The sequence below is a fragment of the Micromys minutus genome (assembly GCF_963924665.1).
Source record: "Micromys minutus genome assembly, chromosome: X".
Classification (NCBI taxonomy): Eukaryota; Metazoa; Chordata; class Mammalia; order Rodentia; family Muridae; genus Micromys; species Micromys minutus.
The window spans coordinates 104,930,824-104,946,874 of record NC_137970.1 but is presented as its reverse complement, the minus strand read 5'-3'; the positions used below and the strand labels follow the sequence as shown (position 1 = coordinate 104,946,874).

Here is a 16,051-nt window from a genome sequence, read left to right as displayed (position 1 = left end):
ATCATATTATGGGACTCTGATACACAAAGGGAATTCGTTCAAGGAATGCTTAAAGTAGGTTGTCAGATGCCAGGATTTTCCCAAGAGGGATGTGCATAGTACCTGCTGTTAACCCATTTTTTTACATGATTAAACTGAGGACATGGGGAGTCAAAAAGTCATTTTGTAGCAAAAGAAAAGAGTTTTGAAGTACAATGGGTACCATGCATAGATTTTTGTCTTATGACTTCGGATTTTTTTCCTTCAAAAGTCTATTTTCTTTCCTAAACACTTTAGCCACAGGAAAGCAATTACTGCTTATTACCAACCTGAAAAACCTTTTCACAGGATCTGCGGGATCTAGGTGATGGTGCACTTTTGGCGTGCTGCAGTTTCCCACCTCTTCTTTGTGATTTGCTGCAATACTAGCCACAGGGAGACTTGTAAGCCAGAAACGTCTATGAAACAAAAGACTGCCTTTTTAGGCCCAGGCTCAAAATACAGATATGGCCTGCATACACAGTGGCTAATATACTTTGTGCAGATGAGACCTTCTCTGGAGAAACGGTTTCACACTTGCTTATGACAAAGGGATCAGTTTGAACATCCTGGTTATGGAACATCTATTTCTCTTCCAATGGGGACGACTTAGGCATGTAGTGTGACTAGCAAGCAAGAGAATGGCCTTTGTGGAAGTAGAGAAAGATCACTAGAATGTCACCTACTGCAGAGTTGCTTCAGCAATCTCTGATATGGCTATCTAAATAGCATTTGAATGCCTCAAGAGACAGGAGTCTCATTGTTCCTTTGAATGTACCATAGACCAGGCTTCATTCCATTGCTTCAAAACCTGTGAGTCACAACCCCTTCAGCAAGCTTCTGTCTCCAAAAATATTTACACTATGATTATTAACAGTAGTAAAATTACAGTTAGTTATGAAATAGCAACAAAATAACTTTATGTTGTGGGTCACCACAACATGAAGAACTGTATTAAGGGGTCATAGCACTTGGAAGGTCTAGAACCACTGTTCTAGACCATGACAAGAAATGCAGACATGGTCAAGATACAGTTTAGCCCATGGACTCGTACAGCTCATAGCAGGAACAAGACAAGAACCTTGATGGCCGCAGAGCTTAGCTTGCAAAATACACTATCAGATAGGCACAAAGTGTATTGAAACAAATCAGAAATATCGTACTTCCTAGGGTTTATTTGGAGGGAAAGGGAAATTTTTTTATGAAAGAGGTACATGAGGGAGACTTGGTGGGTAAAACTTTTAACAGCTGAGGCAGAGGAAGTAACAGCCAATGAACATGGGCAAAAGAGGAAGCAAGGTATGCATGGAGACATTCATTTTGGAAATCTTATAGAAGAGTCTAGTCCTTGCAAGCATGTTGAGATGGAGCTGTTGCTTACCTTTTTGAAAAGAATCTGGGGTTTAGAGATGAAACGAGCTGCTCAAGGCCCCATGTGAGGCTGTTTATTGGCTAATGGCTGTTCATTGTTATAGCCTTGTCTGCTTGGTTTCAGAGCCTTTCTCTTTGCCACTGCATGCCATTCTATAAGGAAGCTGACTGAGGAGATGGCTTATAGAAATACAGAATTATAGAAGGGTATGCTGTTACTTTGTGGGTTGCAGAGCTGCAGAGCCCAACTTGTTGGTATTGCTTTATTTACTTCCATACCCATGTGCTATTGTGAAAACTTTTCGAACAGGGAAGAAGATAGTCTACTGCTTCTTTTGTGTCCCCTTGGAGACATATCTTTGTACTTAGTGAACACTGGCTATCCTGTGCTTGCAAAACATCAGCTCTCAAGGCCAGACCCTTTGAGTTAAACCAGTCCCAGGTTTGGAAAGGCAACTTGCCCAACTCACAGCTGATTTTGCAACAGAGCAGAAGATAACTCTTGACCTTTGATGTGAAAGGATCCCCTCCTCAGTGGTGTGAACTCATTGGGATTTCATGGAGAAGGAAGAGCTGAGCTCTTAGGTTTAGATTCTGCTATCACTCTGGTTCACATGTTTGAAGATTGCATCTCAAAAATGAAAATGGAAAATTATCCGTCTTTTGAAATACAGGATCTCAGCTGTGTAGCATAATAATTAGGGAGTCACTAGGGGAGACAGTGAAATTACCTTAGCATGCATAGTTCCGTCGGAAGACATCTATGCTAAAAGAATAGTCTGCATTCAACTCCAGAGTGACTGGTATTGTTCTTCAGTCCAACTCTAGCTTCATGCTCCAATTTAATTTTCACTATATTAAGGGTTTTTCTACCATTTACAAAGCTATGGGTATGTGTGTGTGTATGTGTGTATATGTATGTGTGTATGAATTCTTCCATTGTTGTAAAATTTATCCTAGTTATCAATGAATCTGCCCTATTTCTTTTCAACAGAACTCTCCTGATGTGCTCTTAACCACTGAGCCATCTCTCCAGCCTCTGGAGTCTGATCTTTTCTGCTCACAAGAACATTCTCTCCCATAGATTCCAATCCAAAGACGACTAGGGTTGATTATGCCATAGAGCTCACACTCAGCCTTACCTCTCCTTTCCATTCTAGTCTTGCCAGGTTCCTCGGAGTGCTGAACATTCCACCTCCTCAGAATCCCCCATACCCTTGCTTCGTTTTCTTGGAGAATTTGAAATACATAGGATGGCTTGACCAGGAATAGATGGGAGAACTGTCTCTGACCACATAGGTAAAGAAAGATATAGGCTCAGGAAGTCCCCTTTGGAGGTTGTCATCTTCGAAGTAAAAAGAGGTGAGGTGATGAGGTAGCAATGGGAAAGGGAGAGTCAGGGACAGTTAAAAAGAGGAAGCAGGAACTCAGCACTGAAGGCACAAACTACTGTTGCATAGGACCAGAGTTCAGTTCCCAGAACACGTCAGATGCCTGACAAAGGACTGATTACTCCCAGTCTAGATCTGACACCCTCTTCTGGCTACCATGAGCACTGCATTCCTGCACCCACCCACCCATACATACAGATAGTGAAATTCTAAAGCAGAATCAGTTGACTGTTCCTGCCTACAGCAGGTGAAGATGAACTAAGATATCTAGAATTATCAGAGGCCTGATTAGGAATCCTTAGAATACTCTTTGAAGTCTAGGGCAGGGACCATGTCTTGTACATTGTGTTGCATTGGACATGGTTCTTGGCACAAAACTAGCATTTAGTGATTTGTTTAACAGGTTGGCAGATTGAATATAGTCCATGAATTTGTGTTTCCAGAGTGCACGCCTTCTGATAGTTGCGTATGTGGTTCAGAAAGAGCCACTTTGGGTGGAGGAGCATGTGTGTGCGTGTGTGAACACGTGTGTGTGCATGGTGGGGGATGGAGATCTGGGAATTTAAATTTTTCCTGGGCATGAAATGATAGGCAGTTAGTTGACAGTTGGCAGTACAGATAAAGTTAATTCAGCCTTTAAGTCTCGAGCCTAGAGAATGGTTTATCTCTAGGGTTGCTTTAAACTTCCAATACTCCAGTGTGGTAGTGACATTTTGGCCTGCCTTTTACAGAAGCTGAGCCTATGGCAGCCCCAGGCATAGTCTTTGATTTAAAGTATGAGCTCTTGATGTCCAGGTGCACCCTCTCTGAGGTCATATTTTTTCAGGCTAAATAACTTTCTGCTGGGTTCCCTACGATCATGTCTTCATCAGCACTGATCACTTTCCCTAATGCTTTCCAATGCAGCCATTTCTTTCATTTGTATTCCTAGCTTGATTAGTGAGAAATTAATGAGCATGTAAGATTTGATTTAGATAATGATTAATTAGGGGAAAAGGTGCCACTCTAATAGCAAGTTACTATTATATGCTAAAAAAATTAGTTAATATTTTTTGAATGGCAAATTGACTTGTCCTTTGTTAAAAACACCCTTCTAAAATGCCCCACACATTTTAAATATAATTTTAATAAACGTGTTAGTTTCCCTACAAGTCATGAAGTAACCATGTTTCTATATCATTAAAATCTTTTGTTCAATATTACCTCACAATAATGTTGCTTTTTTTTTTATTTTCAGCACAGTGTTCCTTTGTTAGGAAAAAAAAACCCCACTGTTCATAAAGCAGACCTTGACAATGAAATGTGTCAAATCATCATACATACTCACATATATATGGAAAAGATTTCAATTTTCATTGTTACTGAGCCCTGAAAATTTTTTCTGTTGCTGTTTGAATATGCTGTATCTGCTCTTACAGAAGCATAAAGATCAAGGTCTACATGACTATTTTCTTTCTGTTTTTGTGTGCTTCTTAATATGATTTTGACAATTTATTGTCATTGGTTAAAATTGTAGTCTCATAAAATAATCAGCATATAGAACATAATAAAGGGAATTAGGGAATCACAAGTGACCTTGAGGGCCTACTGTGTCAATTTCTCAATTTCAGGCTGCGTGACTGACTAATCTTCCTAAACAGCACTCTTCTTCATATTATGCCCCTTGCTTGAAAACCTCTAGTTAGTTGTTCATTGTTTGTCCTGACGTTGGAGCCACAGGTCTGTACATCAGTTGAATGAAATTACTGAGACATTCCAAAGGAAATTAGAGTCCGTCTCTGCTTTTTAAGAACTTATAATGTAGAGGATTAGAGTTCTAGTATGTACTAGTATAAATGTATTTTTTTTAATCTTCAAAATAAATGGAAATTAGTATCCCTGTAATGACTTTAGTTCTTATTTTTTTTTAGCATTTAGGAATGAAAGCTATTAATTCTCCCAAAATTAACTTCCTCTGACTTATTTGACTTCTACTTATTGCTATGCTAGGATTTATTTGTCACACTTTCCATCCCCGGATGAATTTCCTTCTTTACATAAAAGGTATGTGAGTATCCTTCTTTGAAAGTTTAGCCCAAAGTTAGTTTTCTGTTTATTAAACGGGAATGTTTCCCTTTAACCTTTTGTCCCTCGTGTGCTCAAGGAATGCTTCCCTATTTATTAAGTCTTTTTTGTTTTACAAATTATTTTATGTGTGTGCGTATTTTTCTAGGATATGTCTGTGCACCACATGCATGTAGCACCTATGTTAGCCAGAAAGGGCAATGTATCCTTTGGAATTGGAGTGATCAGACTGTTGTGAGCTACCAAGTGGGTGCTGGCAATTGAACCTGGGACTAGTGCTCTTAACCATGGAACCAGCATCTAAAATATATCTTTTGTTGGTGGCATTTTATTTTTTCAATAGGTTTTTTTGGCTTTTGCCATTACAAGTGTGTAGAATTCTCTCAGTGTATCTCCTTAACCATTTCCCCTAGGATTTACTTGGTATTTATCCCATTTAGGAATCAGTTCCTAGAGTAATTTTTTATTTAGTTGATGAGATTCCCTCTAAATTTCTTCTCCATCCCTTTTTGCTTTCTTTTCTGCAAATGTTCACAGCTTTCAAGTGGTTAAATTTCAGTACTGTTAGTTCATTTAGGGATGAGAAATGTTCCTATGTTGAATTTGTCATGAGAGATTTTTGAACCTTGTCTATGGATTATAGGAAATTTATTTACAACAAATTGTTTTTCCATTAGGTATGTATTCCCTTTGATAGGAAATCCTGAAACCTTATCACTTATTATTGTCTTTATTTCCTTGATTCTATACCCAAGTCCTTGTCCCTAAGATCAATTGTTCTGGTTTAATGATTTACCAGGCAGTTATAATTGAAACAGAATGTAAATTACTATATATCTACATTTACACTTGGATATAAATATACGTATACCTTCATGACATTTGGCATCGTTCCTGAAAAGTTTTCATTTAAGGTTTTATTCTTTTTAAATGGTTTTAGCTCAGCTGATGAGATGACCAGGTTTCCAAGACTTGACCAAGGGATACAGTGTTGCCATTCTAAACAACCGTATCAATGATTGTATCAATAGCAAATCAAACTGTTGTCACCATAGCTTAGAACCATTCTTGAACTTCTACAGGTACAATGAACATTTCATTACCTTATAAGATCTTAGCAACACAGCACTTCATAGAAAAAAAATTCAATGCCATTACTTTATTCCTCCCATAACCAATGCTAGTGGACACGGCTGCAATATTTTTAGCCAGTCACCTGTAGAAATAGCTCAACCATTCTGCAAAACTGGAAATGATCCCCAAGGCAAGTTTAGAAAAATACAGGGCTTTCTTTGTCTATGACAATTAATTTTATGAACTTAGGTTAAGTCCAGAGTTTAAACACACAAGATGCAGTCATTGCTTTCCCCGGAAAGTAAATCAAACCTTGTTAAATAATCAGGGACTTGGTATATGGCAAAGTTTACTAAATAGACTTCTATTCCCCACCACACACATCTATGCGTGTGTCCCAAACAAGCTTGTTTAAATTTAGATTAGCCACTCTTCCCCAAGGGGGCTCTTTCACTTCTTGGTCCAGTAGACTGCATCAGTTTCCACTCCTAGAATAGCATAATATTTTGTAATTTCATGTAGAAAGAACATAGTTACAGCTAGCCTTGATTTCTTTTTTGTGTGTCTCTGACTATAATCATAAAACCTTTAAGCGTAGACCTTATTTAAAATTGGTTTAATGCTTGTATATGAGATTGACGTTTATAGGAGATAAATTTGAACTCCATGTCTTCAGATTCCAACTTTTATTTTGCCATTAAATATCACCTTTCCTTCCAGTACTATAAATTATGGTGCTGGGTTAGGTTTGCTGATATGTATTATCTGCTCTCTCCTTTACTGTGTTAGTCAGCTGTTCCCTTGGGTAAAGGGAAGTGAAGAACTTGTAGTCAATACCTTGGATTCAACAGTGATAGCATGAGGGACACAGGAAGATGAATTTCATTCTTAAATTAAGATAACTTAGACACATCCATTAAGACCACAATCAACTACAATTACTCTGAAACAACATGGTATACTAAAAGGACAATTTCCGGTAACTTAGGTCCAGCTAGTCACCCTTCCTTTATTTCAAAACATTAAAAAAGGTACCTAAAATATCTGATAATGCTTTCTAATGTCACTAAGATTTATTGAACCTTACTTTCCCTAGGATCTTATAGACTTGGGCAGAAGTTATGGTCCACATATATATTTTATCATCCTAGTGATGTTGATTTATTATGTTTATTTTCTAGGACTAGGGATCTATCTTTCTCAATCCATTTAGTTGATGAAATCCTTCTGGGTAGGGGCAGTGTTGTACCTCCAACATGTGGTATGGTGCCTGGCACATAGATACATTTTAGATTGGGTCATTGGAAGAGCAGATGCCAATTTGATAAGTATCTGAGCCAGCATTGGACTGGATATTCAATAGGTTTTTTAGGATAAACAGTATGAAGGAAAGGAGGGAGATTACTGAAGAAGGATGAAAGTTATTAGAGCAGAGTGCAGGTCTGAACCCCTAAGAAGGAGGAATAAAAAGGACGGGTTGTGTAGGAAAACCCTAGCCTAAAGTGCAACATTTTTTTCCCCAAAAATGTCAGTCTTTACCCTAAGGACCCCTGTGAGCAAAGTTCTATGATATACAGGACCTAATATCTTTGCCATGAACCTTCATGAGTTGGGAGCCAGCCCTAAGGATTGTGGCCTCTGCACACATGATTGTGAAATCAGAAAGCAGCCCCTGGGCTATTAGTCAATTACTCCCCACAGTAGGAGAGCCCGGTTGCACATTCTCATAGCCACATGAAAGGTGCTCCATAAATGCTGAAGAGAGTCTGAGTGAATGAGGAGTTGTATAGTAGAGGATGTGGGTTTATGAATGAGGTGAGGAGTTTGATCCCAAGTCACCCCCTGCCACAAAAAAAGAGAAGCAAAAGCAAGAATTGCAGATGGAAAGGGGCTAGGATTCAACACTCAGCAAGCCTTAATATTTACCCAGGTTATGGAGGACCAAATGTCATGAGTTTCTTCCCGTCTCTTTCATCATGCTTCCGTGTTGCCTTCTGCAAAACAGGCTTCATGGAATAGCAGTTATAAGTCAGAGTGGTCCTTGCTCCCACCATATTCTGTATCTCGCTTACTTTGAGGTGTAACTGCTAGGCAGTAAACAGCATATCCTTCAAGAATACACATTGACAGTTTGGACATGTACACTGCAATCAAAATAATGAAGGTGCCCATCACCCCAAGAAATTTCCTTCCTGATCTTTGTGATCCTCCCCTTTGTCCTCTTGTTCCGCCAGCCATCCCATAGAGCCGCCACTAAACTGCTCAGTCTGTATGTAAGTTTCCATTTTGTAGTGCCTTATAGAAATGAAATCACTGGGTTGGAGTTTGTTGCTGTATTAGAATGTACGAGGACTTTATTCCTTTATGTGATTTTTCCCTTCCATATATGTATTACATTTTATACAGTATTAATCTTCATTTGTTCTTCTCAAGACTATAAATGCCATGAGGGCAAGCCCATTGTTTTGTGTACATTGTTTTGTGTACTATGCGTTCATTGTAGTAGCAACTAAATAAATATATGTTGACTCTTGTAGACCTTCAGTTAAAACTATAACAAAGCTTTGATTTGATATTGATGCTTTGATTATTTTTTCCTGAATAGCAATATTAGGCTGGCCAGACATATATTTCACATGGAATCATAACTGGGATTTAAAAAAAAATGCCTTTGATTGTGTTCATATTTGTAAATAACAATCAGGAAAAATAAATGAGTCGAATGAAGATTGATATTTAAAAGACAAATTAAATGTTGGTGCTCAACAGCCTGTACTTGGTGCTGCTATAAATTAGCTTCTGTAGAATTTATGAGTCAGACCTCAGCAATTAACTGACAGTTATTCAAAAGGAAGCAGCTATGAGGGCAATTGGATGAATTGAGATAAACAGCATAATCAAGACAAGACCTACTGTCTTTAAAAAAAGAAACATGTTGTTTTGTACTGTTTAATTGTGTGTGTGTGTGTATGTGTGTGTGTGTGTGTGTGTGTGTGTGTGTGTGTGTGTGTGTGTGTGTGTGAGAGAGAGAGAGAGAGAGAGAGAGAGAGATTTTTTGCTTACTGAAACACGAATACCTTATTTGTTTCAGGATCAGATTTGCAAGTATGTCTCCCCAAGGGCCCAACATGCTGCTCAAGAAAGATGGAAGAAAAATACCAACTAACGGCAAAGCTGAACATGGAACAACTGCTCCAGTCTGCGAGTATGGAACTCAAGTTCCTAATTATTCAGAATGCTGCGGTTTTCCAAGGTGAGTTTGGGGGATCATTTTCGATGTACTGTTCAATGGCATCATTATTTGGGCACTGGGCTTTCAAATGCTAAATATAATTTATAAATTACCATTTCAGCATGCATGCTTGATATAAAAACCTCCAAGTGAGAGACCCTGGACAAGGAACACAGTTTTTTTTTTAAGGAACATAATTATCATCTTTGAAAAAGTAGATAGTATTTAAACTCATTGTCCAAGGACATTTTGTTTCCCAGTATATAAAAGGCATAAAGTACTACTGAAAAAGTCCATGATAATTTTCTCTGTTAATCTGTTAAGATTTGTTTTCAACCCTCATGACCACTACCACTACCACCACCAGAGCAACTCTCAAATTCCAAGGCCAGCTTTCTTTCAGAGTGAGTCAGATACCTATGAAACATACATAATCTCCTTCTGACCACCAGGGACATTTCCATTTAAGAGGAAGAAGCTGGCTTTGTTGGCCAGCCAGGTTCCGGTTTGTGTGCGTGTGTGTTCTCCTCTCTTCTCTTTGTGAATGTCACTTGTCACTGTACTTCTATGAAGGGATGGGCAGCAAGCGAGTCCACCTTTGATAATTTACAGGCAAACTACAGAAGCACAGGGAAGACTCCTTCAGATTAAAGATCAAGTGGAGATGATGGTAGTGATAAAACGTCTTTACGGAGTACCTTGGTTTTTCTCCATCCCCAGTGATAGGGTTACAAGCCCACACTGCTACACCTGACTTTTGATGGGAGTGCTGGCTATCTGAATTCCTTCCTTGTCCAGCTGAGCTATCTCCCTAACCTGCTTCTCTCCCTTCTAAACTAAGAATACTGTATAGCTGCCACTTGCCTGTAAAGGGAGGCTTGGGGTCAGAGCTAACACTTCTGACTACTTGATATTCTTAAGTTTCAGATTAATGGCACCTTTACAAGAATTAACCTCTGAATTATAAGGTGGGTCGATTATACCCTATTTTAGGTATTAAAATGAAATCCTAAGTATTAGCTAAAATATTGTTCAAATTAGCTAATAAAGCATACCTTCCCAATGGTTTCTTGTGTCAAGCCCCAGGGGATATTGATGTTAGGTTCATTATATGGAGTATAATACAAAAGTGTGAAATCTTTGTTAACCTATTTATGCAGCGAGGCTCCTGTGAAGCATTTGTTGAGACTAACACTTTACTGATAGAATGAATAATTCAGGCCAGTTTAAAAAAGACATGCACCATTCATGTACCTCTTAGGTTGGTTTTCGAGGTGATGTCCTGGCTGGAAGTGAGGTGGTAAGTAATGTTACAAGAGGATTGGGTTGAAGTTCACAGATGAAACTTAGTCTTTGAGGTGTGGAGGTACTTGATAAGGATGGAATATTAGTGGTTTCTTTCATTCCTAGAATAACCAAGGCCCCTCGTGTTCCCTTTCTACCATTTCTTGCTGAGATTAGATGGCAGAATGATGATGCTGGTATCTCAGTCTTCAGAGCAGCTGGTATTGCTGTCCATCTGAGGGTCTTTATCATTGGAACTCCTGTACCTAGCCACTCTTGCACTATGGATATTGTGTTTTAGGGGGCTGGGACAGCACAAGACTAAGGACAGTGTTTTGGATTGGCATCCAGATATGGCTGCTATAGTATAGAAACTGAATAGTAGCCTAATGAGCAGGGAGTGGGAAGCAGAGGAAACACCTACTACTACCGATGTCCCCTCTGTGTTTCTGTCTCTCACACAGACATAGAAGTACAAGTGTGTGTGTGTACACATTTATTTCTACAATCACAGGAACAGGCAGAAGGGTAACCCTAGCAATGGAGCATGGAGACAGCAAATGATGCTGACTTCCTCATTCTTGCAATCGTACTGGAGTGCCTACTCCTTCATTATCTCTTTTTATTCTGATTAAAAAATATATTTTTAGTGTGCCTCACTTTTTAAAAAAGCCCACAACAGTAAATTTAATCACAACTATAGACCACAAGGCATTTATGCTTGGAAAAGCATTGCCCACAGATCCTTTCTGTAACAAACATTTTTGACGAGAGAAGGCTTCAGACAAGGCATCAGAAGGAGACAGTTGCTCTGAAAGCTGACCATCTATTTCCTGTTGCTCATAACTACTTATTATTCCCATGAATCGGGATTGAGGGGGGCACAATTGTTTTTGCTTAAAACTAAACATCCATCCCTCAAGATCATGGTAGACCAAATTCTTGAGAAAATTGCCCTACCATTTTATTTTTGTGAAATTTGAGGTGGTAGCTTTTGTGAGCTATTTTCTCCGCCATGTGCAGTTGGAGTAAGCTTATCTTAATCTTGGCCTAGATTCTCAATCTCTTTAGGATTCTGTTAGTAGCCCTGATTGGGGGTATTTCAGCAGTGAGAGAGTGCTTTGGAGCTATGTGCACAGTTCCATGAGCAGTCCTTACTGCCTCGATTTGGATTTTATGTCTTTGATTGCATGAAGCCTCTGCCCTCACACATGAGCCTGGGGCCCTTTGCTACAGTGGTTGGAGTGCTCTAATGCTAATGCTGTTTTGATGATGATTGAAGCATTAAAAAAGTTGTTCTTTATCCTCAATCTTTGCATTGCCTCGTTTCCTAAATTTAATTTACTTAGATGTGCTTAGGAAAATGGGGCAGCACAATCGTTTTTTGTTTCTGCTTAATTAATTCTTTTTGAGAAACTCCACTGAAAGTACATTTTCCCTTTGCTTTCTCTTTCCTCCCCCCTACTTTATAATAATGAGGATAAAGATAATGGTGAAGATTCAGTAAGTGCCTACTGTATGATGCTTACTTTTACATAATTATCTCATTTAATATTCCTAGCAACCCTATGGGGCCTGTACTGTAATCATCACTAGTTTATAGATAAGGAAACTCTAAGGTACCACAGTGCCTCCCAGGCTATCTATCCTATGACATGGCTCTCCTTACTTTTAGGCAAAACAAAAGTACGAAGCAGTGGGATTTATGATCCTCATGAAGAAAACATGAGATCAGAATCTAATATTTCATATCTCTAATACCTCTTCATCTTCACAATTAGAGTTCTGTTCTCATTTACAGAATATCATTTTGATTTTCAGCTTTACACTACCAGGAACTATTTAGGCACATGTCTAAGGTTTTATCAACATTGAATGATTTTGGTTTTCCCCAAGGTGCCAGGTGCCAGTGACACAGGGAGAAAGGGCTCTTTAGAATACATCCATACTAGGCTTTTACTGGAAGTTGACTATCCCACCACTTGAACTCTTGATCAGAGCAAGAAAACTGTGGTTTAGCTACAAACAGCTCTGCATGATGTAAAATGGAACAGAGCGTCTCCTTATGCAGTTAGCTCATCTGAGAGCTCCCAGGGTCCTTGCTTGGAGCCTACTCTTCTTATTAATGAGCAGTCTTTCCAAGCTTGATTTTTCTGACTTTCTAGCTATTAGTGGAAAAGCAACTGGATGCATGTGACTCTGGTCTCTTAAATGACCTTTAGTACACAGCATAAAAAAATGTATCTTTTTATAATGACAAGTCAAAAGTGGTTGCCTTCATAAGAATATTCTTCAATAAACTCGTTTTAAAACTCGAAAAAAAAGAGGAAAGTGTGAAGGAGTGCTATGGGGAGGCACATATGAACAGTATGAAGCAACATGGAACAGTAAGAGTGGAGAGCTTAGAGCTGGACCTAATAATTCACTAAAAGATTGTTAAGGGCATTTAGCCGGTTATAGATATACTTGTTACAGTAACTCCAATCATATAGAAGTCAATACAGTTAGTGTTCATATTGGTGATTGTGAAGCAATCTGGGAAGACCAGATTAGGTTCATTCTCTTAGTCTCAATATTTACATCTTAAAAGGCTTAAACTAATCTGTGTATATAAGAATACCAGGAGAATGCTGAATTCACACCAGTGAGGTGGCTCAGCTGCTACGGTTGTTTGTCGCCCAGCCTGATGACCTAAGTTCAATCCATGGAACATTAGAAGGTGAGAACCTGTTCCTGAAAGTTGTTCTCTGACCAGCAAACATGCATGTGCACACACATTTCCACCCATAAGTGTGATTAAAAATGGTTTTTAAAAGAGTACTGAATTCCGAGTCGGAAAAATCCAGTCCAGTTCAAGATCTGCATTTATAGTTTCATGGCTTAGGAGACACTATTTAGACCGGATAATTCTTCAATATCATATCTGAAAATATGGGGCTAAAATTCTATTCATAGAAATACTTTATGTAAAAGTGTCTTACAACACACACACACACTCTCTTTGTCTCTCTCTCTTTCTCTCTCTCTGAAGACAGCTCCTTTCTGTCAACGTTTCTAGCCCAGGTGATGACCAAGAAATGATGGGGGCCATTGAGCTCTATGAAGCTGGACATCATGATGTAGTTAAGCAACTTCTGCCACAGTTAGATGTTAGAGTTTCTGCCACAGTTAGATGTTAGAGTTTCTGCCACAGTTAGATAGCTCCAGGTAACCAGACCCTTTAAAGGGCCACTATACTTTTGAGCTTTAACATGCGTGTAGCTTTGCTGTTTGCAATTTCTGTACTGCCAGAATCAATTGGCTTTTCACCTTCTCAGAGTATCTCTTCTAGATGATGATGATGATGATGTGTGTGTGTGTGAAGGGAGGAAGGATAGAGAGAAACAGACAGACAGACCTGACTATTACTGAATGCACTAAATGCATTTTTAACGAATTTATTTTTATGTTTAACTCTGTGCTTGTTTTACTCACAAACATGTTACTAGTTCAGAACAGGTGTGGTGTATTCAAAAGGAGGTGTTTGAGGGCCAGATGTCAAACTTATCTCTTTTCCTCAATAGCTCCTCTCCCTTATTTTCTTGAGACTCTCTCAGTCACCATTTCAAGCTAGATTGACCAGCCAACTAGGCCCTGGGATCCACCTGTGCCTATTCAAACTAGTGCTGAGGTTACTCCCTCTGCCACCCCAGGCTTTTATGGGGTGCTGAAGCTCTGAATTCAGGCCCTAGTACTTTCACAGTTAGCACTTCCCCAGAAAGCCACCTTACCAATGCCCAGGCCATACCTGAATTCTATTGTCTATCACAGTGGAGACAAGGCGCAGCAGAGCCTCCGGGCTAGCTGGCTGTCCTCCAGGATTGGAGGATTTGCTTTCTTCTAGTGGTTTTCCAAGGAGGAGCTAGGTAGGAAAGGAGAGTAGGAGGAGGAAAAGGTTTCTTCCTGCTTCTGTTGCTCTCTGCTGGCTTTCTGTTTCCCATTCCTGTCAGTCTTGTCTTTGCTGCTTCCCTAAATAAAACTGACCTTGGTTAGAACACCCCTTTCCATCAACTGAGCAATTTCTCCAGTCATTTCTGCTTGAAATAACTGGTTTTTAAGGGGGGGGGTGTTATTTAAGCAGATTATTTATTTATTTATCTTCACAGTTAATATGTGACTAATTGCTTGACTGTCAATAAACATGTTTTTGTGATTCAATCACTTCTTAATTTAGGGTTTTTTTGTGATGTGCTGGGTGTTAAGAGTTCTGAGCAATTTTTATCTATTTCAAAAATGCCCCTCTCCCATCTAGCGCTGCTTAGGCTGAGCCCCACTGAGTCTGAAACGGTTAACCGCTGGCTACCCTGTCACAGCCCTTCCTTTGTTGAAAACGGTGTGCCTGAGAGAATAATTACGTTGATGTCTAATCAGAACTTAATTCATTTGTTGGAGCTAAATAGAATAACAGTCAATTGAATAGAAGAATTTTAGGAACACAAACCTTGACCACAAGTGAGGTTATATATCCTCAAAAATGTCAATTATTAATCAGCCCACTCATCGTGTGGCAAAGCTCTGTTAATCCCATTATAAAGGGGAAATTTCTCATCAGAACACAGAAGGTGCTGGCTCTAATTAGAGGACTTTTATGGCACTGGCTCAAAGAAGGTATTTTGGTTCTGAAGGGTTTTTTTTATGCAATTGTTTTAATTATTAGGGCTATTGGAAAAATAACTGGAAACCAGGTGTTTAAAGTCAGTCAGTTTTGGTCTAAGAAGTTTTGGATTCCATTTGTTTTTTTGTTTTTGTTTTTGTTTTTTTTTAAATTGCAGTGGCTTTAGCTGAGCAGGAGTTGGGGGAGTTGCAAACCTTTCCTGTGCCCTCTTATTGATTTAAGAAAGTCAGTCATTAGGCTGAAAACTGTTTAATAAAAGAAACTTAGAAAAATGACCCAGTGTGCAAGCAGAGAGTATTCTAAGGCCACCAATGAAGTGAGAAGATTATGCAGATGAACCCTTCCCTCTGTTTTGGCAGCACCTCTTACACTCAGCACACCACCCACCTTTATCACTAGCATGCCCCACCAAGCAAATGAAGGACCCGTTTACCTTCTAGAAGCTTCCAGGAAGACTCACTTTGCCTAGAGTTGATTGCTCCCCAGCCTGCCCCCCCCCCCCACGGGCTTTGTTTACTTTCTTAAAACATATGTTCCTCCCCCTCCTTTTTCTGTCTCACTGCGTTGCTTTACCTGATATGGGGGTAATGAAGCATATGTTTGAGAGATTTCAATTCTCCTGACAGTCGAATGGAAGTAGAAACAATTTTCCTCTAAGCTGGAAGTGGTAATGTTGAAATTAAAAACACGTTTCCTGTGGACTGTAAGATGCTGCTTCCAGGGCTTAGTTACCACTCTTACTTTCTTCCTAGTCCCACCTTCTCCCATTTTCCCCTGCATCCCTTTGTTCCTTACCCAGACTCAGTTGTCTCCTTCATCATCTGACAGTGTATTTCAGTTACAGTCTCCATCAGTTCTCAGCTAGAATACCAGCAAAGGCACAGCCGGGTCTCCTCTTCCTCATCGCCTTTGCTCCCCACTTCTGCAGTGCAGTGCAATGCAATGATTATGGATACAGCCTAA

General features: G+C 39.4%; 1 protein-coding gene across 1 annotated transcript in view; it reads left to right on the top strand.

The window, feature by feature from the left end:
* The window catches only part of GPC3 (glypican 3), a 313,583-nt gene that overhangs the window by 19,246 nt on the left and 278,286 nt on the right, over nt 1-16,051 (top strand). Inside the window, exon 2 of the mRNA XM_080910639.1 lies at nt 9,010-9,171. Coding sequence (XP_080766765.1) covers nt 9,010-9,171 — 162 coding nt within the window. The remainder of the gene's footprint in view (nt 1-9,009; nt 9,172-16,051) is intronic.